At 36.5% G+C, this 22547-nt stretch overlaps 1 protein-coding gene across 8 annotated transcripts in view; it reads left to right on the forward strand.

Annotated features, from left to right (window-relative positions):
• LOC113514846 (calcitonin gene-related peptide type 1 receptor-like) overlaps positions 1–22547 on the forward strand; it is a 108670-nt gene that overhangs the window by 83493 nt on the left and 2630 nt on the right. For 5 of the 8 annotated variants that reach the window (XM_052897296.1, XM_052897297.1, XM_052897293.1 and 2 more), the window contains 3 exons: positions 20624–20917; positions 21364–21464; positions 22078–22169. In XM_052897296.1, the coding sequence (XP_052753256.1) occupies positions 20731–20917; positions 21364–21464; positions 22078–22169 (380 nt within the window). In that variant the 5' untranslated portion in view covers positions 20624–20730. Of the gene's footprint in view, positions 1–13679; positions 13760–20623; positions 20918–21363; positions 21465–22077; positions 22170–22547 lie in introns of all 8 variants that reach the window. The other 3 variants (XM_052897298.1, XM_052897294.1, XM_052897295.1) reach the window with 2 other exon arrangements.

A 22547-nucleotide genomic window follows, 5' to 3' on the forward strand; every position in this document is an offset into this window, starting at 1 on the left:
ACTGTTTATTATAGAATGTTCTTTATAACAGATTCAATGAATGTACTGGTATGCACTCTGGTCTCTACAACAAAATTAACATTTATTTATTCATCATTAATTTGTAAATATAACGCCCAATCATTTGTATTAGGAAAGAATTCGGTATAAAAGTGCTCGTTATATTTATATTAGTTTCAAATCAACATAACAATTCCTAATATTTTTTTTACTTTATTTATAGAAACACAGAATAGAAATTAAGTGTTTGAATCTAAAATGTTTTTCCACTGATCGATCACTCGACTCAACTGAATTTATACAGATTCCGATGATCATTGTTATCTCACAATGCCGTCTTCCATTCCTATATTTACATTTTATCTGGGACGATGCAGTTACCGCGAGCGCACCGCTTGTGCAATTAAAACCCTCTCCTGCTATTTCCACTGCTATTAATGAACAGTCCATAGTCTTTATAATTAAACGTCGTTCGTTTAACGCTTGCATTAAAGCAGCCACGAGCAGCCGCGCTCCTCGTGTATCGAAGAAAGAGCCTTGTTTCCACGAAACGAACCGTTCTACATCAAAAGAATCGCCTTATAAATATTTACTTGTATCGCTTTGTATCGTAGCGCGTACTCGACAGACAATAACATAATATATCCATAGCGACACGTGCACATCACACCTCTCTGTGTACTTCTCCAACATTACCCACGAGTACATTAATATTACAATGAAGCAGTTCATACTTGCTCGTCGATTGTAACCCTTTTAACCTCCATTACAGAAGGGAGGAGATTATCTTCAATCTTCTGTACTTTCGCTTACGTGGGTGGCTACTTACTGTCTCAGACGTTGAAAATATTTTTGGAACTGTAAATATTATGTTCTTGAATTAATCTCCTAAGATCGGTGTTGAGGTCCAATAATAACTAGTAGATCTAAGTGAAACTTTAAATCTTTATTTATTTTTACATAGAAATAACAATTGTAGGTATACATTTTTCAGATGCCACGATATGGCTACGATAACTTTATCCTAAACATTTGAGTGCGGCCCAGGGCTTCGAGGGCTTCGAGGGCATATTCCAACCGAATCAGTTGAATTTGATAATTACTTTCATCATTTGTTCATTAATCAACGTGCAACTCATATTAGGAGTTTTGTTAATATCTGTTCCAATATTACTTTTCCTAACTTTACTTCTTCAGTATTAAATATTAAAGTGTGAAGTTAGCTAAGTAAAGTAAAAGTGAAAATAAAATTGTTTTAAAATGTGTTTTTGTCCTATATAAAAAATATTCTCAATTTTTATTATCAGGCCACATATCAAACGATATCGCTGCCAATTTAAAACTGATAATGATTTTTAATCAAGAAGGTTCTCCTCACGTCCAGACTATAGTGACAGTGTTCGTGTTGGAGTATATTTGTGGTCCTTAAATAGTAGGTATTAGTTTGTGAAGTTAATGTCTTGGGCAGAGTAATTTGTAGCCTCGTATAATATGTGTCCACGTCTCTGTAACATACGTGTCTCGCTCGTTAAACGTAACCATTTCATTACATGCCAGTTCTGAACGTTAAAGATTAGTGTAGTATTTAAGGTACTGCGACAAACTACACAGGTAAGAATTAATTTTATCAAACTTTACTTAGTTTCACTTGAATTTAGATATTTGTGGGGAGGTTTACATACGACCGCGCCAAGTTTACAATCGCCTCTGAAGTACAAGATGATCTTTTAATAATTCAACTCAGTTCGTTAGTTTGCAAAACTTTATCGGATCTACTCTGTTTGTTTTAGAAACTAGACACTTCCACAAAATAGAATATTAAATTGATTGCTAACGAATACTTAATATAATTAGTGGACTGATGACAGTATGTAGGCATATGAACTTGAAAAACTCATTGACATTAGCATCCGACCGAATAAACATTTCACAGCTCAAACAAAACAGTATTTCGATGAATGTATGTGAATTGGCTCCGAAAATAAGTTATCTAAGATAATACATCTCAGTTACGGTCGTAGTTTTGTCCAGTTTTTTACTGAAACCGAAGTTATCAAAAAGAAAGAAACAAGCTGTGGAAACATGTGGATGCTTCAAATCGTATGAACAGAAACGTCGCGGCTTGCCCGACTTACTTGCGTGCCGCGGTCTGGCACGTGGTGCAATAATCAAATAATTAATATGTATGGAAACAAAACACGATACTACCACGAGTACACTACTACGCTACATACAACCACTACCATAGTTACAACGAAAAAAAAAATATTCAATATTTTATTTTTAATTTAATTAAAAGACAAAAATGTGAACAACATCTGTTCGGTTAGTTAACACAGACTACTGATATAACTTAAACATAATTCGGAATGAACCTAAATAATGAAGCTGAAGTAATCTGTATTCTGGGCTTGAAAGGCAATTTAGAAGCAAACAGCAAACAGCGAATGAAATAACTGGATCGAACGCGCCTGTAACCGCACGACCCTGTTGGATATTCCCGTCTCGAAGTATTGAAACATTAGCAAATAAACGTATAAGATTTTTTTTAATGCATGAAAATGGCATGGTAACCCCGCCTGCACTATCGGTATACACTGGTGGGGTACCAATGAGAGGTGATAAGGGTGAGGATGAAAAGGCAGGCCAGTCAGCTCATCGTGACGAGTTCAACGATAAATTAGTCACGATACTTTCCAGGGGAACCGCATAATGACAGCAATAGGGACTGACCTTCCCACTACTAACAATCCCTTATAACTAACTATATACCTAACTACATACTAACTATATATATAACTTATATATATATATATATATATATATATATATATATATATATATATATATATATATATATATATATATATATATATATATATATATATATATATATATATATATATATATATATATATATATATATATATAGATCGCTTCTTCTTGTAATTTTTTATATTTAAAATAAGTTTTTTTTTATACAACTTAAAATGGCAAACAAGCTGACGGCCCACCTGATAGAAAGTGGTAACCGTCGCCTATAGACATGAGCAGTACGATGGACATAACAGAGTATATTAGTATATGTTTCGTTCATGATATCCCCCATGCATTGCCATTCCTGAGGACTCAGGTGTTATTCCCCTGTACCCAGTAAATTCACGCCATATGCCACCCATCAAACCGAAACACAGCTATGCAAACACAACTGCTTCACGGTTGAAACACGAATGGCAGAGGTACCCAAGCAATCGACTTTTGTACAAAGTCTCCCTCTGGTAAGTGGTATTTATGCAATCTTTTAGAGGAAACAATAAATAATATTCTATTTATTAAACAGTATCTGTCTATACATATATACATATATTGTTATTTTAATTTAATTATAAAGTAATACAATATCTTAAATAACTTAAAAATACCCTGTGACAGCTTCGTACAGACAGACGCCCGTAACATATACAAGTAGACGGGTGTGACAAACTTGCACTAGACACTAGACTACAGTAGACAGCGCGACCATTGGGATTTAGTGCGGAGTGCGGGTGGCGGTAACTCAGCATTACTCGTTATGGCAGTCAATGGCAGAAGTGTTTACAGCAACTGTGGACGATAATGATAGTAGTGAATGCACCTTACGAACAGTTATAAATATATATTGTAACCATCTATACAAATGTTTTTACAGAGTTTATTCTTTACAAATATTGGGTATATTTATTGTAATATTTATGTACCCACCTACGCGTCCAATACGATAAAAAGCGAAACACAATACGTCTCGGTTGCTAGTGGTTACAGGCGAAGGCGGGCAGTCGCCGTATCCGGACCCTTTGACGATAGCGTCGTCGCAGCCGGACACGGCCGCCGTCGCGCCGTCGGCGACTCGCCGGACGGCCGGCCCGGCCGGACCCGACTCCGACAAATATTGCACTTAAGCAAACAAAATCACCCTCACATACCAGAAACGGTCACAGAATTATATTCATTGCCTTCGCTGAAATTGTGGATACGAAAAATCTGTATTTGTAATACTAAATCAAATCAATATTTCTAATACCGTAGCTAGGGGGGGAAGGGATTGTTAGTAATGCGGATTGCCAGTCCCACTGCTAGCAATATACCCTGTCAGGTTCACCTCTACGTGATCCCCCCTGGAAACCATCGTGTTAAATTCTAGGCGTAATCATCACGATGAGCTAATTGGCCAGCCTTTTCATTATAAGCTATCATCTATCACCGGCGCCCCGCCAGCGTATACCACAAGCGTAGGCGGGGTTACCATTTTATTATCATAATAAAAAAAAATACCTTAGCAACCCCAGATGATCACATCTCGAACTGATACGTAGTAGAATAGTGGTAATAATATGAATCGAAATGGAATAACTTTTGTTGAAGGGATTATTTTACTAATGAACAATCTTCAGTTTTTTAATAAAACATAAAAAAAGCTAATTTCGATTTCGACTTACACAAGTTTCAATTATTTTATTTATGCTTGTGATATTATGTGCTTCCTTTCTTCACATGATTCTGTAATATGGTGTAGCAATTTTTTCACGGTCTTAATTACTGTAGGATTATTGCATATTGAAGCATTATAGACTATTATTAATTTGCTGAGGCTGCTCCGGACTAAGCCCGGGTACAAGATGATACGTCATGTCACCATGTCGCCTTGTCGCCCGGCAACACAACGCGCGGAGCTAACGAACTCGAGTCGTTTCTCATTTTCTTTGTATTATAGAAATTAGAGGAGTAACACAGTATCCGAGAATTATCTACAGGAAACAATGTCAAAAACGTACGTGTGCCATTTGAAACACGTTGAATTCATTTGTCACGCGAGGTCTGTAATTCAAGAATCTAAAGCACATAATTAGCAATGTTCACTGTAAGTTACCGTGTGGTCCCGGCATAGAATAGGCCACGCCTTCCTTTGTCGTGGGTGTAGTAAGAGGTACATAAGGGAGGGTAAGGGGTGGGCAGCAGGGTCCCTCTTAAAACATGTAAAGCAAACAATCAAAGCCTAACTGCGGTTGCCAATCCGCCTGCCAAATGACCGTAAGTATAAACACTTCATGATAGTTTATCCAAATACCACAGAACAATAATTGCACAAAGTTCTCCACATGTCCACATGTGTGTCTCGGTTGTCGGTCATTTGCATAACAATCTGCAGTCTCGTATTGAAAGTACGACAGTAGGCATTTATATGGTAAAAAAAAATTAACCTACATCCGAAAGCACAGTCTCCAATATAATGTGAGCAGGTAAAAATGTTAATAAAGATCGAGGAATGATAAGGATCGCTGTAACCGCCCACCATTAAGGAGTCCCGACTGGAATGCCGAATTAAATTGCAAGGGTATCCCATGAAATAGATTTATAACGTATATGCAGTACGGTTGTATTGCATATATATAGGTCGTAAATTATTCATTTCATATAACCAACCGTTATTGGAATACCTACCAGAAAGTTGCTGCTACTCGTACTCTGCTTGCTTAACTTGGATTAATTTGCTTTTGGGATTAATTTCATAACATCATATTTACTAAATAAAAGAGGGTGACGATTATACATAATTAGAATTCAAGAGTTTTTTATATAATGCAAATTTGAAAATATAGAAATATTGTAAATAATATACTCATATTGTAAATTTCTTGAGTTTAATAAATAAATAAATAAATAAATAGAAATGTTTTAGAATGGAATTCGATCCTGTGTTTAACGGGTCATAGCCGGATAGTGTTGATATATCCATTTAGTACAATTGTAAATTGTAATTAGATTACTATTTGCTCTTCTATTGCAGTTGTTTTATTAAACTCTTTTATATATTAATATTTTAAGTATTTATTTATGCATGTATTTTTTGTATGTATATATTTATTTATTTAATATATTATGTGTATGTTTATATTATATGAATTTATCAAGTATTGCTTTATTTTTCCACTATTCAAAAATACGTATTTCTCGGTTTGTCCAATGGTGAACCGGTAGAGAACACCGTCCAGTGTTAAGTCCGCCAAATGTATAGTAATTATTTATTAATTTAAATTGTATTATGTATTAAAGTTTAAATAAATAAATAATTACTGTAGCAAGAACATATTGATTGAACCTCTTTATAGAAGTTCTTTTAAGTTTATGAACTGTCTCAGTAAGAATTTTACTGAATGGATGAGAAGAGTTCGTGACTAAAATAAGCAAGTTCCTGGAATTTAATACACCATCACAAACGGAATTGTCGCGCTTCAAAATAAATTAAATTTGTATCGGCCCTGCAAACGTTTTCTTTTTATAGAACCGAGCAACGCGATAACGATAATGAATATAATCAAATTACCATTATATTTTTTGTATAAGAACTTCCTCAGCCTGTCCAATTCTCAGATAAGAGATTCCATCTATCAGCTCGCCGTTCCGCGGCTGCCCGTTGGCGTGCCGGTCTCCAGTGACGTCGACTTGATTAAATTTCATCCAAAGCGAATGTGAGACGAGTTTTTCGAGCAAATATTGGCTCGTTTGCCAGTAGCGTGCCCACTTTGATGATGTAGTTCAATTTCGTCTATAAAGGACATTCGGAATGTTCCGCGTCTTTTGTCAACGTCGCCAGCGGTCGAGCGCGCGATCCACCTTCGCGCACATAACACGTACAAACCGCCCATTTGTATACATATGTAGGTGTACGGGCACAATTCGCCTCTACTGGGATAGTGGGATAGTGCGGGTACTGGGGTCTCCATCTATCACTCTTTACAACAAAGTCGTAAATTTGCCCCCGGACAACATCAATTTGAGTGCCTATTTTAAATTTTCCTCTGAAAATAGAAACGCACACTATTAGAAATCGTTCCGTCTACAACGTTTAACGTATTACTCTCATATTGTAGAACATTACTATTTGGTTTGTGATGGGTGAGTTCGATTTGAGATGAGTCCCATATATTCTTACCTGGATCAAGTATCTATGAGATCCGTAAAATCTTTTTCTCTATCAAAAAAAGAGGACATTTCCCTCTATAATGTTAGATTGGAATTTGCTCAATGAAATATGGGTGATCTTGTACAAAGTATGGAAAACGTAACCTTTGGCTTGGGCCTGAGATAATGATATTTTTTTACTGTAAGAAAAAAATTAAATTGTAAAAGGTGTATTTATGTCTAAAATGCTTGCACAATTTCGGGACCATCCGGGGCCCTTAATCACGAGCGATTGTGATATTTTTTGTCGTTACTATGTAGTACCTATCGTAGAACTATTAGATATTTTATAATGTGATAGTATTATCATAGTTTACTCTATAGTAAACTATTGATGCATATTATATATTAGATACTGACCTGATATGCCTCTGTATTTAACAGAATATACATTCTATACGTAGATAAGACCGATGCCCGATGACTATGCAGCATCTGACAATTCTGATCCAAGTTTGCTGTATTCATTTACATGCAAGCCGGCGTCACCGCTTAATTGCATTCTAATATAAACCGGGTGGTTAAGCTTGATCATACAAGTAATGAGATTGAACGATACTTCCCGTAATGTTATAGCAATGAACATGCGCTTTTTAATACATTTTACAGTTTATCTTAGATATACCTTTTTATATTTTTAGGAAGTTAGCTTTCTGATTATATTAGATCACTTTTAATGAAATTATATTAAAGGCCAACGCTTACTAATAAGACGATAAGGCTCTTCAAAGGATTCTGCTAGGATTAAGTATATATATTTATCCTTAATGTGTTTATAGTAATTTTTCTCGTCCAAAAATATGCAATCATTATACTCGTACAATGCAGCGCTATTATGTTTTCGGAATTTTTATGTACAATTTCATAAACTTCTAAGTCCAATATAAAACAATAAATGAATAACAGAAGGACAGTCATACAGCACCACCATGAACTGTGTAATGTTTAGTTCTAGGTCTGGGTGTACAGCTGATGCACTGCCCAAAATAAAACGATGTAGGGCATTACTTGCACAGGCAAGAGGAACTGTAACCTTGTAACGTATCGACCGGCGGCGATGCACGATCACCTCACAGCGACTCCCAAATCTTTCTCATCCACGAGCCCCCGAGCACTTAGTAATTTAGGAAAAACACCACTCCCGTTTTTATTATTTTTTAATTTAAGCAAAATTTATTTTTGTTGGAAACTTTATGTTTTGCTATTGAATGTTTGTAAAGGAAATTAATTTGGATACTCTCAAAGTCTTCGCCGAGTAAATCGCCAAAGATGTACAAAATAAAATGGCGGCGGTGGCGGTTCTAATATTTCAAGATTCTAGATTTAGCGATTTCGGCTAAAGCATTTGAAAAATAATCTTTTGCAGGTCGATTATATTGATGATACGAACCAATTATACGTTCTTATTTATTTTAAATATACCTCGCAGTACTAGTACATATTTTGTGGCTTCGCTTTTTACAAAAACAATGTAATCTACAGTTGTCCCTACTACATAAACAAATGCCATCTTTAAACGTACAAATTTTATTTTGCATTGCAAATAATACTCTACCGTATATGAAATTGATTCTGTTGTAGCTCTTGTCATCGTAGCACTACTGCTTGTAGTATACACTCGAAGCTGAATTCTAATCTCAAATAAAATTAAATTTCACAAAACCTATCATAAACAATAGTACATACAGTAACATCACACGTGATTTTGCCCCTACATCAATTCACCTCGTATGCCTTCGTCCTTACTAGAATATAAACTCCTGCTACTCAGTACGAGAATCTCTCGCCATTCGCTGCATCTGCATACGAATACTTCCCTGCAACCTAATTTAAAGTATCGGAGCCACAGTCCCTTCCTCTGTCGCATTCGGCCTGAGTTTACAAGCTTCTGTGTATCCGGCCCTTTGTTGTCCAATAACACTTTAATTTTGATTACTTACGAATTTATAACTACATTTACATTTGTCTTGTGTTTGCATAGACTTATTTGGTGGTTTGATTTAGATGTATTTAATAACGTTAACCTTGGCTCCCGCACGTCCTGCTTATTATATATCTCATGATATTCGACTAATTTTGTGACAAACAACGAGTTCATCAATTATCTACGGTACATTAGCTGTCACATAATAATCAGTCACCTGACAAAAGCTTAGAAAACACGAGGGAAACAAACGATGTCGTGTCCCAATAAATCTAATTTGCGGGAAACATAGTGCCCTCCGCCGGCACTTGCGACTTGCTCTAATGTGTTGTTTGGGGACAAATCCAATAATCATTCGCCATGTTTACTTAAAACTAACTGCCACGAACTGCCTTCACCTGATCGCTGATTGTGCGCCGTAAATGTAGGTGCCCTGTGCACATATCTGAAACCTCATTTATTTATTAGATTGTATAATTGTGTATGTCTTGCTTCAGTATATAAGTCCAGTAGTGCCTTATCTACAAAAAGTATTGGTGTTTGGTTTTGAGTGTAATTTTCAAAAATCCTCTCCTACTGTTCACCAGCTTGATATAAACAAGCCCTGTGCTAATTTGCATACATTTCAATTCAATAATTTACTAAGTTATTTTGTGGCTACAGTTACTGATTATAAGGTTTCTGGTGTTAAGAAGTTCTCTTCGTCGACAAAGAATAATTGTAATAATTCTGATTGCTATTACTTGCTGTCGTGCTACTTCCTACTCTATTTCATATGGAAGACCCTTATTAATCATATTACGTAACTAATTTCGATTAGGTCTCATAAATATTGAATTACCATCGATGACAAAATACTGACTCGTAAGGAGCAGCTGCGGGAATTCCGACTGTGTACCGATTTTATTACACTCTGTAACAAGTCCCTTGAGACTGTTCAGAGAAGTGGGGCACGCCCCATATGACCCGGCTCACTACATACATATTCAATAACTTGCCACACAATACAGAATCTTGTGTTGCATACACGGCTGCATCTTAGCTCTATATTTAGATTGCAACTAACAATAACGTCACCTTTAACCAATAAGTCACAGAACAAGTCATGGATTGTTATTATAATAATCATCGTTTATGTCCCACTTCAAGTTAAGTAAAATAAAACATAAGATTAGTTAAGTTAAAGAATAAGCGAGTGAGGGCTTCTTCCTTTTACTAGAATCTTGAATAAGTAAACCCGTCTAATAAGGAAAATTTCACGTTTCATAACCACGATGGAAAACATTTACCAAGCGCTCTCTAAATGGCGGTCTGAGAGTAGAGGTAAAATTCAAGGAGAAAGACAACTCGTAAGCGTTGAAATCAACGCTGGAACTAGTAGCTGCTTTAAAAGGTGCATATTTAAATTAAGACGTCCTATAGATATGGCAGTAGAAAATTCTGTCCACATTTTTTAGGCTCATGCCTGTTTTATAAACAATAAAAAACATTATTCGGACAATTAATTCAAAACCGAATTTATAGAATGTATGGTTAGTTTTTAATGGTAATAAAGGTCCTTATATCAAGCACGCAGCGCGTGTTACGTGAGTGTACGCGAGTGTTAGTAACACAATTATATTTATCCAAAATAAACCTTATTATGAAATAAATAATAAACATTATTTGCGGGTCAATATTCATACCCACAACACGTCGATAGATATGTGTATGATGAAATTTGATCGCTGTATAAATACTACTCTTTATTTTCATTGTCGGCTTGTATTATTATGTGCTGTCACGTAGCAACCGAAATTTATTTGTCATCATTAACAGAGCAGTTCGAGTTTACGAACAAAGGAACTAATTAGTTTTATTTTCTGTTTACAATTATTATGATCCGATCGGTATCTCGATAATTGTATAATCATTGTTCTATATTATCTGGTAGGTAGATATTTACAGGCTCCCAGTATGTAAAATATTTATTGTGGCATTCTTTGTGTATGTACATATCTACGTGTACACTCGCGATATACGTTTAACTCGAATATTCGTCAATTCTCACTGTACAACATTGTTTCCTCCGTACAATGTAATATTCTGTGTAGAGTCATCAGTTCCATCAATTGAGTGTTAAATGTTCTGCTTCGAAATCATATTTCAAAAGAGCGCTTTTCATTGACGATATTGGTTTTTTATAAAAATCTCTGTTGTACATTTATTTTTAAAAATAATAATTTTCATCTAGATCTGATCAATTTATCCTAATTTAACATCGTTATATTTGCTATTATAGTGAAAAAAAGAAGGCAGCAGTCCAATTTCCGCAAGTGTCGCGTCGCTGGCTCAGTGGCGACTCGCTTGCTTCGGAAATGAACATATCCCCCGGCTATGTTCCGCCTGCCGCTGCCTTATTTGAACTCTTGCCATCCATTTTATTGAAATTAACACGAACGGTGATTTCCTTCGACAGACTGATGTCAAACGTGTGTCGCGAACCGGTGTTTTAGAGTGTCACCTTTCCATAAATAGATATTTTTTTAATTTCCTAACACGTGAGAATACAATATGTCAGCGCTGCTTTACCTCGATATCGTAAGAGGAAGGTGAATATATCTTCCGACTTGTTCATATGTCATCAAGCAGATGCAGCATGCTTGGTGCATGTTTAAGTTTGAAAGAATAGATATGTGAGCGAAATTACTGGGTAAGGATACATAAGAGTCTGGTTTTCCTGAGTAGCAACACACGAGCAATACGTGTGATGTCATTGATAAACGTTTTATATAAACATAAACAGAAGCGACAGTTCGTTTGCCCATACCAAATTGTATAAAAACGATATAGTTCATGTCACAGGTAAAACCAGGACAACAATGGGTCAATTTGGAGTATGGCATCCATAGCGAAAGAGTATATGGAACTATGGACGAACAAAGTAGAATATGTGTGAAGTAGAGATAATATATGTGTTCCATACTGGCCTGTTAGGGTCATAAAACAATGCAATGTCTGATACAAGAGCTGTTGCAAATTGTGGTACTTAATCACTAAATTATAACGCGCCCAGATACGCTATTAATATATTATGTGCAAGATACGAAAAATACAGGAACATCCTTACGAATTTCTTGCGGAAAATAAATATATGCTTGAATGCATTGATGGAAAAATAAATTCTCCGCCGAAGCGAACTAATAGGTACATATTACATGACTTGACTCAGTGCTCTAATGGGACGCGACAGGGTTCGGTGGAAGCGTTCACTCTGATCCAATTATAGTGAGGTACGCAACAACACCACCAAATGCTGGACTCTAGTCTAGTCCACTTCTTTTCAATCTATTTAATTTTGTTTTCGACATTATCATGTGATTCAGAAAAGTAACGGTTGTCGTTTATACCGCATATTGTGCATATATATTATATGATATTTTTAGCAATCGTAAATCGATTTTTATGATTATTTTACAATCAGCGATGTGATAAACTCACCAATTGTAAAATATGTTAGATCTATATCGCGAATATCTAGATCTATATCTATTTCTTTAACGAATTTTTTTTAAAGTTTCCTTTTTCAGTTATTTTTGTGAATTATACGACACTAAAGCCAATTACATTTGCGTTAGTTCCGCGTCATAATTGTAAATGACAGCGTGCCGCAGCAAACATCTGACAAGCACAACCGCGTAGCTACTTACAAAATCATAGTTTAAATGTAATCCACTTCGAAAACAATTACTGATAACATTGTTTGTCTCGAAGACTGCTCCAGAACAGTGTTATATATAGCGGAGTTTAATAATAGGTTCGTCGCTGTACTACTCTATGCTTTATTAGATCTAAAGGCAAATCACGTTACAATGTAGACAAATTTCGTTAGAGGTAAACTAATAGGTGTCTATTAATATACACCTCATATGTACTCCATTTTATTAAACGATATCGTACGACGACAGTTAATTTGGATATTACTCTGCAGTTCTGTCTAGTTAGTAAAATTATGTAGTTAAATGCTTTTAAATAGAATTTAATGGGTTCCCTTTTGACACGATACTCTTGTTTCCTCTCAAATTAGCGCAGCGTGCGCTTTGAACAGAGCGGCGACTACAACCTCTTTAGACAGTAAAGTACATATGTACCTAAATAAATTATTAATAATATCCGTGAGAGATTCGATCGCATTCTAGTTAAATATATAAGAGCCGACATAACTTGAATAAAAGTACATCTAATTTAATAGAGATGCAATGGTGGGAAAAGCTACCTAGTACACATTACTTTTTTGCAAAATTAATAACCGGGTAGACTTATTTAATCACGTCAGTCGATCGCTTATTCATTTAACATTGAAGCAATTGGCTGCGTGTACGAACTAATCGTTTTTATTGTTTACCGCGAGACGTAATTATTAGGCACGGAAAGATACGATCTCCTTAAAGAGCTCCTAGTACTGAAGGGGTATCACGCGATACGCACCTCGCGTTTCAGCTTCCTCCCGAATTTAAGTAGTGTACGTTTCATTCTCATCACGTCACACAGCTTGTATGATGTGATGTTCAGACATATTCATATTCTTCATAGGTGCATACCTGCCTGCTTACGATGTTTTGAACTTCACACAAGCCTTGCGCACACACGAGCGATTGTTCGCTGGTTGATATACGGCTTAACTTTTGATAGCGTGCTCTTTATGGAAGTTGATTTATGTATATGTTCGCTCGCATACGACAACAACATACAATAATGTTCCCACCGTTTATTGCAGACGTCCCAAACACATATACGAGCTCAACTAGCGTTGCTGTCGGCAGGAGTCCAGCTACCGAACAGGCACGCGAGCAGCACGTATTTATTTATACATATATATATATATATACTCGCCGCATCGTTACTTTAACACTTTAATTACACCTTTGTACAAAAGTCGTCTACTACCGTCTGGTACCTCTGTCCCATTAGTATTTCTGCCGTAAAACAGTTGTGTTTGCATGGTTGTGTTTCTGTTTGAAGAATACATGACAATGAAATTATAAAATATAGAGGCATAACATCCTAGTCCTTAGGAACAAAAACCCATAAGGGCTATAATGGATGACACAGTATATTCTGTTATGTCCATGGTGCTGCTCATGTCTATAGGTGACCGTTACAGCCGTCAGCTTGTTTGCCATTCTAACTTTATTAATATGACGACAAAACGCCAGTAAATTTCACTTTAACTGCAATACTAAACTATAATTGTAAAAATAGATACCCACCTATATGCTGCGTATATGCATAACGTATGACGTCGGGCGACCAGACCTTAACGAGCTGAGCTGCTGTCGTTGCGCGTAGTCGGTACAGACGGGGCCTGCCCGGCCCCTAATGAATATCGACGAATTAATTACTAAGATAATTGCTTCACTCACTTACGTATGGCTCATACTCTATTCCCGTTTGACGTTGCAATGCCCCTCCCCCCTTCTGCCACCACCACCACCTCGAGCCCGGCGAGCGCCCGTCGTGGACAGCTCCACACGACAGCACCATAACCTTGCCTTCGCAATAATGAGTTTACTTTCAACATTTTTATGAAAATATTAAAAGTGCTCTTGCCGATTTATTCCTAGCTCAAAGAACTCTTTTGGCTCATTAATTGTGGCATTCTGGCATTAATGGTTGTGATGTTTTCGTTGCTCTTTTGTTAACTGCTGACTTCACACCGACTGTCGTTGATGTTCTGACGTAGGTGGGTAGCTGGGGGCATATGTTTCATTGTGAAATAATTGATAATTATATACACTGCGAGTCAACGTTCAGTAGGATCTCATCTAGTTTTTCGTTATATAGTTTTTTTAATGGCAACCCTGCCTGCACTAACGGTATACGCTGAAATTCAGTACGATGGTTTCCAAGTGGGACCGCATGGAGGTCGACTTGGTAAGGTATAGAGCAATGGAGTTGTCAGATCTCCATTACTAACGATCTCGTCCCCCCTGTACATTGCTATTATGACTAAGTATTTGTGACTTTTATTTTATAAATGATAATTCTTTTTTTTTTTTTGTAACAACCATCGTCTTCTAAATACAAATACGCCGAGGATGTTCAGTTTTCGGCTTCACTACTCTTATTACTCAACACTCACTACAATTTTCTCTGTTTACCTAAAAGCCCCACGAGTCACCCATCCTAAAAATGGTCATATTGGTAAGAATTACATCGAAAGCACAGTAGAACGTGTACATGCACATTCTGTGTCTCGGTCCGAAAGCGACGACGGCAGACGGCACACGTTGCGCCCATCATCGGATCCAATAAGGTCTTGTATATGGCTCATAAACGGGACGATATACTCGGCCGGCTTTATGACATAATTGGCCATTTGACGGACACTATCACACCGCACTCGCTCGCATTCTGCGGGTACTTATGTACCCGCTAGCTGCCATCGGTCGCCCACTGCACGCACTACCCTGACCCTGAGCCCCGAGAGACAAATAATATACATTGGCGTACGACTGTAATCCCAAATGGGATTGGACAACCTAATTTATGTCGAGTTTTTGCCTCCTAATGATAGTGGCTTAGACTTTATAATTATCTTAGCTAATTCATGCTGACCCGACCATGAGCATATCCTCTGGTATTTACCTATAAGTAGAAGTACAATATGGTGATAAATTAGTGCGTCGATAATTTTGCACAATACCTACAGAGCTGCGATGTTCTTAATGAAGGCAGTAATTGTATTATCATTCACCTGTAGCGCCGCAGCTGCGAACGTGAAAAATGAATAATAATTAAATTACCTCTTAGAAATTACATCACAATTTCACAAGAAATCGCCTACGAAATCTAATTTACTTATGTTCATCATTATTTATAATTAACTGGATTCACAAGTGTCTTCTTTATCTGCAATGTAACGAAGCGTATTTGTACCGATATATTGTTGTGATAATCGCAACAGTGCTTCATATCACAATCCATATGACAACATATAATTGAAGCAACTGAAGCTCTCGCCATCAAGTTCCTTAGATAAGTTCTGTCGAAATAGAACGATAAAAAGGGAATTCAGGAAATGCTGTAAGGAAAAAAGTTATAAAAGGAACCACATATGAGTGATTCGACTTTGGGAGTTGGAAATGTGAATCGTTGTATCTAAATTTCTTTGTAATAACAAAATTATTTCGTCATTACAGAGAATTGACTTTCAAGGAATTTAACTTTGGAATTGGAAAAATAATCATGTACCTACATATTGCAAGTGATTATTATTTTTAAATTTTTTTACAACACGGGGCAAACGATCATGCGGCTCACCTGATGGTAAGTGACTACCGCCGCTCATGATCACCCGCATACAGGTACACACCAAAGTCATTACAGGTGTGCTGCCGACCTTTTAAAAAGTAATATGCTCTTTTCTTGAAAGTTATGATGTCGTATCGGTTCAGAAATACTGCTGCTGGAAGTCGACTCTAAAGAGTGGTTGTACGTGGAAGAAAGTACCTTGAAAAACGCACAGTGGAAGACCACCACTCGTCCAGATGGTTGGGATGAAACTTTAGTTTATGGCCGGTTGTACGGTGGTGAAAATCAGCAACAGTTTTCAATCCGAACAATTCCTCATAGCACTCCTTATGATAAATTCGATAGAAGATGCACAAAAATGCAACATCTCTAAGCAGTTTCAGTGGTCAAGTCGGATAGTAAGGTGCTGGTCATTAATGATTTGAGCCGCCCGACTCTGAATGCTAGTAATACTAAGATTTTCATTAAATAAATGCAGCAACTGCAAAAAATTTAGTACGTAATTGGGACCAATTAGTATTAAATCAATATGGAAGTATTATGTGTTACTAGAAAGAAACTGAAGAAACTCGTATCCATCAAGAAAAAAATATAAATGCGCGCAAAACTGGCGAAGATATCACATAACGTGTAAAAAGTAGCTCAATCTTTTTCCTTATAAAGTCTATTGAAAATAATATATTGAAGAAAATTGCCACGTAGCATGTAGCAGTAAAGTTCTAGAAGAAAAAGTAGCAATAGGAACACTATATTTTTTTATGCAAATGGAATCAGCTAATAAGATTTATAGTAGAAACTCAGCCACGGTACCAGCCGTCTACACAGGGTACCAGATTCTTGGCCATCGCTCATTCATATCCGAAATATGTAAGTACGGATATTCATTAGATGAATACGCAATCTCTTATAACCAAAATACATACAGTAAAATATACATATAAGTATATATAAATACGAGTATATAGTATTTCAATATTTACACGGGTAAGGTTCTACACGTGTCCTTGACTCGGCCCGTTTTATTTTTTCTGTTATGGCAAGTCTCGATTTGTTTACCGGATAATGACTAAGCTTCTGCGGGGCAATCTGGGTTATATTAAAAAACATATGAAGGTTACTTAAAATATATGCAGTTCGTACTTTCAGACAATGAAAAGAATTAAGATTGACAATATTTTTATCGAATCCTTTTTCATAAAGTATTCATAAGGTGAATATTTTCTAAGAATAAAACGTAGCCATTAGCTCTTTTAATTCTATTGCTAGAAATTAGTGTATAGTAATGGAGTTTTTTTCTTTATTTATTTATTAGCGACCATATAGGCGATTATATAGGTTTGTAACCTATACATGATACTAGTGTAACATCGTGTGACTTAGCACGTAATATATCATCGTCAAACTCATGTGTGAGCCATATGTCCCGCGTCCAGCCGCGCGCCGCACCTCACTGTAAACACACTAGCTTTGACTACAACCAAATGTTCTCGGATTTAACAATACACAATACAATGTTAAACAATTTCCAAAAAAAAAGTGTAAAATCTTAATTCTACTTTTTATGCGATATCTTCATCAAAGCGTTGTGATCTGAATTTGCAAGTTGTTAATTACTGGTTATTTGATTTATTATGTTTAATTTCGCTACCGTCATTATGTGTGTGACTGCCAACAAATCGGTCAGGGAAACCATTCTGCGCCCACACTGCGAAATTCGCACAACAAACACTAGGCTCCGGGTGGCAACGTAATAATTTATCTAAAGACGCCTCATCTAGAGGTGTAACACGTGTCGCAAAACGTGCACGCACAAAATGACAGTCGAAAATTGATGACTAATATGGAGGGTTGTAGAATTTCTGGTAGTAATATTGGTGGTTAATCTTCGAGTATTGGCAATCACAAAGATAGTTCAAATCGATATAAAAAAATCACACACAGCTAGTCCCCAATGGACGTAATAACCAATGAATATTTGGAGAACTACCGCGTCGCGCCCTGCTACGCATGGATAAGGTTACAACGAGACAGGCTATTATTGTAGGCAAATATTGGCCCGTGATTAGTGGAGGCGTAGGCTTGTTTACCACGAGCCGCCACCAGCCGTCGGCGTCGTCGCAGATTATTAATTGTCCCGACGCAATTCACAGCCGGTCTCTGTTGGCTCTTGTCAAGTGAAAGTTCAAAACTTGGTGTTTCTTAGTACTAAGATGGACACTAAGAATCGCATTAGTTGTGCTTTTCACTGTACTACACATACACATACATAAATCTTTTATTTATTTATTTATTTATTCATTAGTACAAATATGTGTACACGGCGGACTTAATGCTAAAAGCATTCTCTCCCAGTCAACCATAGGGAAGTGTTAGAATACTCGAATGCGGTACTACTAATTATTGATATACATACATACTAAAATTACATATATAAACGAATAAATATATATAAATAACAAATATACTTACACATATATGACATATACTATATTATACACGAAATTGAGAATAATATAAAGCACTTACTGCTCGGATAAAAATAAAAAGTGTGCGTTAACGCTTTTTTTGAAAGACGGTTTAGTCGGTAGTCTCTTAATGGCATCAGGAAGCGCGTTCCAGAGTCGTGAAGAATGTAGGAGAAAAGAGTTTGAAGCGTAACCAGTACGGTGAGAGGGGAAGGATAATTGGAGAGTATTATTGGAACGAACGAGAGTATTATTTAGAAATCTTATAAAAATCGAACAGTCTCTATTAGGTGTCCTTATAGAAATAATATAAATTTAAAATGCTACGAGTATATTCGAAGACGTTGACTGTTTACCTGGACAACTTTTCAGATGAATTTATTTGTATTTATTGTATCTACTATGCAACTGTCATATTAGCTCTTGTTACATCCGTCTTCAGATCTCCTCTGGGCGTATAGGCCTCCCAATTGCATTTATTTCGAATTAGATTTTTACTAATCCAAACATTTCTTGAACTGTCGACCCCAACTAAGTCTATTGTAGGGGCAGTAACCTTCTTGATCAACGATGATGGTTTATCCTTGCACCGTGACCTTTACTTTTACTTTCAACTCTCTGCAACCTAAATCATCGGGAACCATTATCACAGCTTAAAAATAATAATAAATTTTATTTAATAAAATGATTACTTATGCGAGCAGCCTGGCAGACAGTAATTCTCCAGTGAATGGCTTCTGTGGTTAAATATTTACATTAAAGACGAATAATGAACAGCAAGAGATTTAATAAGCAATCCGCATTAGGGAAATGAACTCGAGAGCTCGGGGCACCGTCGCCGCGGCTAATTCCTGCCAGTACTTGTTCCTGTACGCAGATACCCTAAACGGATTTTTTTTTTTCACTTCATTTTGTTGCTTTTTGTTTTTACAATCCAATTTCTAGTTTGAGTAATGGCCCATGTAATTAGTTACATTAATTGTTTTATCCTGACACGTTATACAAAAGTGTTATAGGTACATCTGTACCCAGTTCCACTTCATTATTAAACGTTCAAACTTTTTCAAAGTTGTTGAATTGCTTTTATATTTGGAGTTAACAGTAAATTCGTGAAGTTACTCTTGTCACCAAGTTTCTATGGCAACGACGGTGATGGCTTCATTTGTAGAGTTAGACTATTTAGTACCTAAACATCTGTCGTCAAATATTACCTAGAACAAGGTCTACAACGGAGTTTAAAACTAAAAAACCACTGCAAAAACAACATTCAAAATCGTACGTCACCGCGGTCGAGTACCGTAAGAGTGCTCATACTCGAACCGTGCTCGTAAAACGCTCTCAGCGCTTTTACACTAATAAATACAGTAGTAAGTGAAGAACGAGAATTCCCTCGCTTAGTCCAAGTTTTATGTGCTCCATTCGTTTAAACAGGGTAAAATTTTAAGTATTGTTTTATATCAAAATGAATTTAAACCAAGCGAGTGAGTCGTTGATCTTACCATACTCCTTTAATTTTATAAGCTTTACTTAAGTTCCTCAACTACATTCGCAAGAAAGTTTACTCACTACTTTTTTTTTTTTTTTTTCATAAATTTGGTATTTTTTTATACAACTTAGAATGGCAAACAAGCTGACGGCCCACCTGATGGAAAGTGGTAACCGTCGCCTATAGACATGAGCATACTGAACAGAGTATAGTATAGGAGTGTTTTGCCCATGATACCCCCAACGCGTTGCCATTCCTAAGGACTCGGGTGTTATTCCTCTGTACCCTGTAAATTCACGCCATATCCCACCCTTCAAACCGAAACACAGCCATGCAAACACAACTGCTTTACGGTTAAAACACGAATGGGACAGAGGTACCCAAGCAAACGACTCTTGTACAAAGTCTCCCTCTGGAAAAGAAATTTATATACACTATCTTTTTATACATTTACAGGCGAGAAATAGTGAAGATGTGCTGAGACTAACGCGAGGGCGGAGCGTGCGAGTGCCCAGTGTCGGGTGTCGGTGTCGGGTACCGGACGCTGAGCGGAGAGCGGCACCATGGAAGACCCGGAGCGCATGGCGCGCGACATGGCTGCCTGCGCAGCCATCAACAACAGCACGGCGCCGCCCCCCGGGCTGTACTGCGAGGGCACCTTCGACACCTGGCTCTGTTGGCCTCACACTCCTGCCAACACTACCGCCTACGCACATTGCCCAGACTTTGTAATCGGTTTCAGTCCTGAGTGTTCGTATTTCCCTATACTATTAATATTATTCTTCTGCAGTTTATACTGCAACATAAAGTTTATAAACAAACCTCCAAACAATTAAATGGCCTCTAACGCATTGGTAACTTCTCTCAAGTAGCAAGTGTTCATCTTCCTAACAATAAATAAATATATGTTTGCTATACCTACTGTTAGTTGTATGAATTTATGTGTCATAAGAAGTCACCTTCAAGAAAAGAGTATATTCCTTTTTAAAAGGCAATGCCGCTGGTGTTGTGGGTGATCATTTAGTCACTTACCATCAGGTGAGCCGCATGCTCGTTTGCCCCCTGTGTTGTAAAAAAAAATAAAGCATTCCCAATATAATTTCTCAACCGCAACTTTCATACAAACAAGAAAAGATTTCCCATAGAGGGTGCAGTATGACCGTGTCAATCTAAATTGTAATGGTTGCTTGGTGCAGTATTCGCGCACAAGGAATGCACCGAGGACGGCACCTGGTGGAAGCACCCGAAGACCAACCGCTCCTGGTCCAACTACACCACCTGCATCAAACCAGAAGATGTGCGTATCATCTTTTATTTATGCTTCCATTATTATTTATTAAGAAAACTACACCAGCTTGCAAGAGAAATGTATTTTGTTGTAAAAGGAAATATTGACTGTATCGCTTCTCATAACAGGTACATATTACTTACGTATATATATATATATATATATATATATATATATATATATATATATATATATATATATATATATATATATATATATATATATATATATATATATATATATATATATATATATATATATATATATATATATATATATATATATAAGAAATATTAATTTTAATACGATATAATAAGATAAAAATAAGAAATTTTACAATTTAAGTATTATATAAATAAAATGTCGTCATAAGAACTAATCTTTTCTAGCATTTTATACCATCGTCAGCGGACTTACATAAGTTCAATTTAAACGAACACACTAAGCACTGTTCCTAAGATTTCTGGAAGGAGGTGATTTATTTTTATAAGTCTTGTATTACGAGTACCACTTTAATTTAAACACCGTGTTTCCTCTTGTTATTTACTCTTTTGAAATAGGTTAAAAGCCAAATTCATTTAGAAGTAATTGAAATCATAATCTGTACTGTTTGCTGCCGCAGGACGTTAGCGACATAATCGCAGTTTACGAGGCCGGCTACAGCGTGTCCTTGGTGGCGTTGCTGATCTCACTCGGCATCCTCTCGTACTTCAAGTACAGTATAATACAATGCCTCTACTAACTACACACTGATATTGTACCAATATTATTTTGAATATACATTTGTATGTTAGGAGTTCTGTTAAAATTTTAAGCTCGACCGACTAGCCTATTTTATTCTTCAAACACATCTGAGTATATACGAGTAGTATACTCTTAAATAAATTTTATATACGGTAATATTACCATAGTATAAGACGACCTCAACTGCATTGCAAAGAGTTAGTGGATACAGGTGGCTCAGAACCGTTCCTTATGGTAGTCTGTAAGGGAGGCCCTATGTTCAGCAGTGAATAGGTAACGGCTGATATGATAATGATGAATATTACTGTAGTATGTAACATTTTTATATTCAATTCTTTACTTCTTACT

This window comes from Galleria mellonella, unplaced genomic scaffold (genome assembly GCF_026898425.1).
Source record: "Galleria mellonella isolate WM207_F2 unplaced genomic scaffold, CSIRO_AGI_GalMel_v1 utg36, whole genome shotgun sequence".
NCBI classification, from domain to species: domain Eukaryota; kingdom Metazoa; phylum Arthropoda; class Insecta; order Lepidoptera; family Pyralidae; genus Galleria; species Galleria mellonella.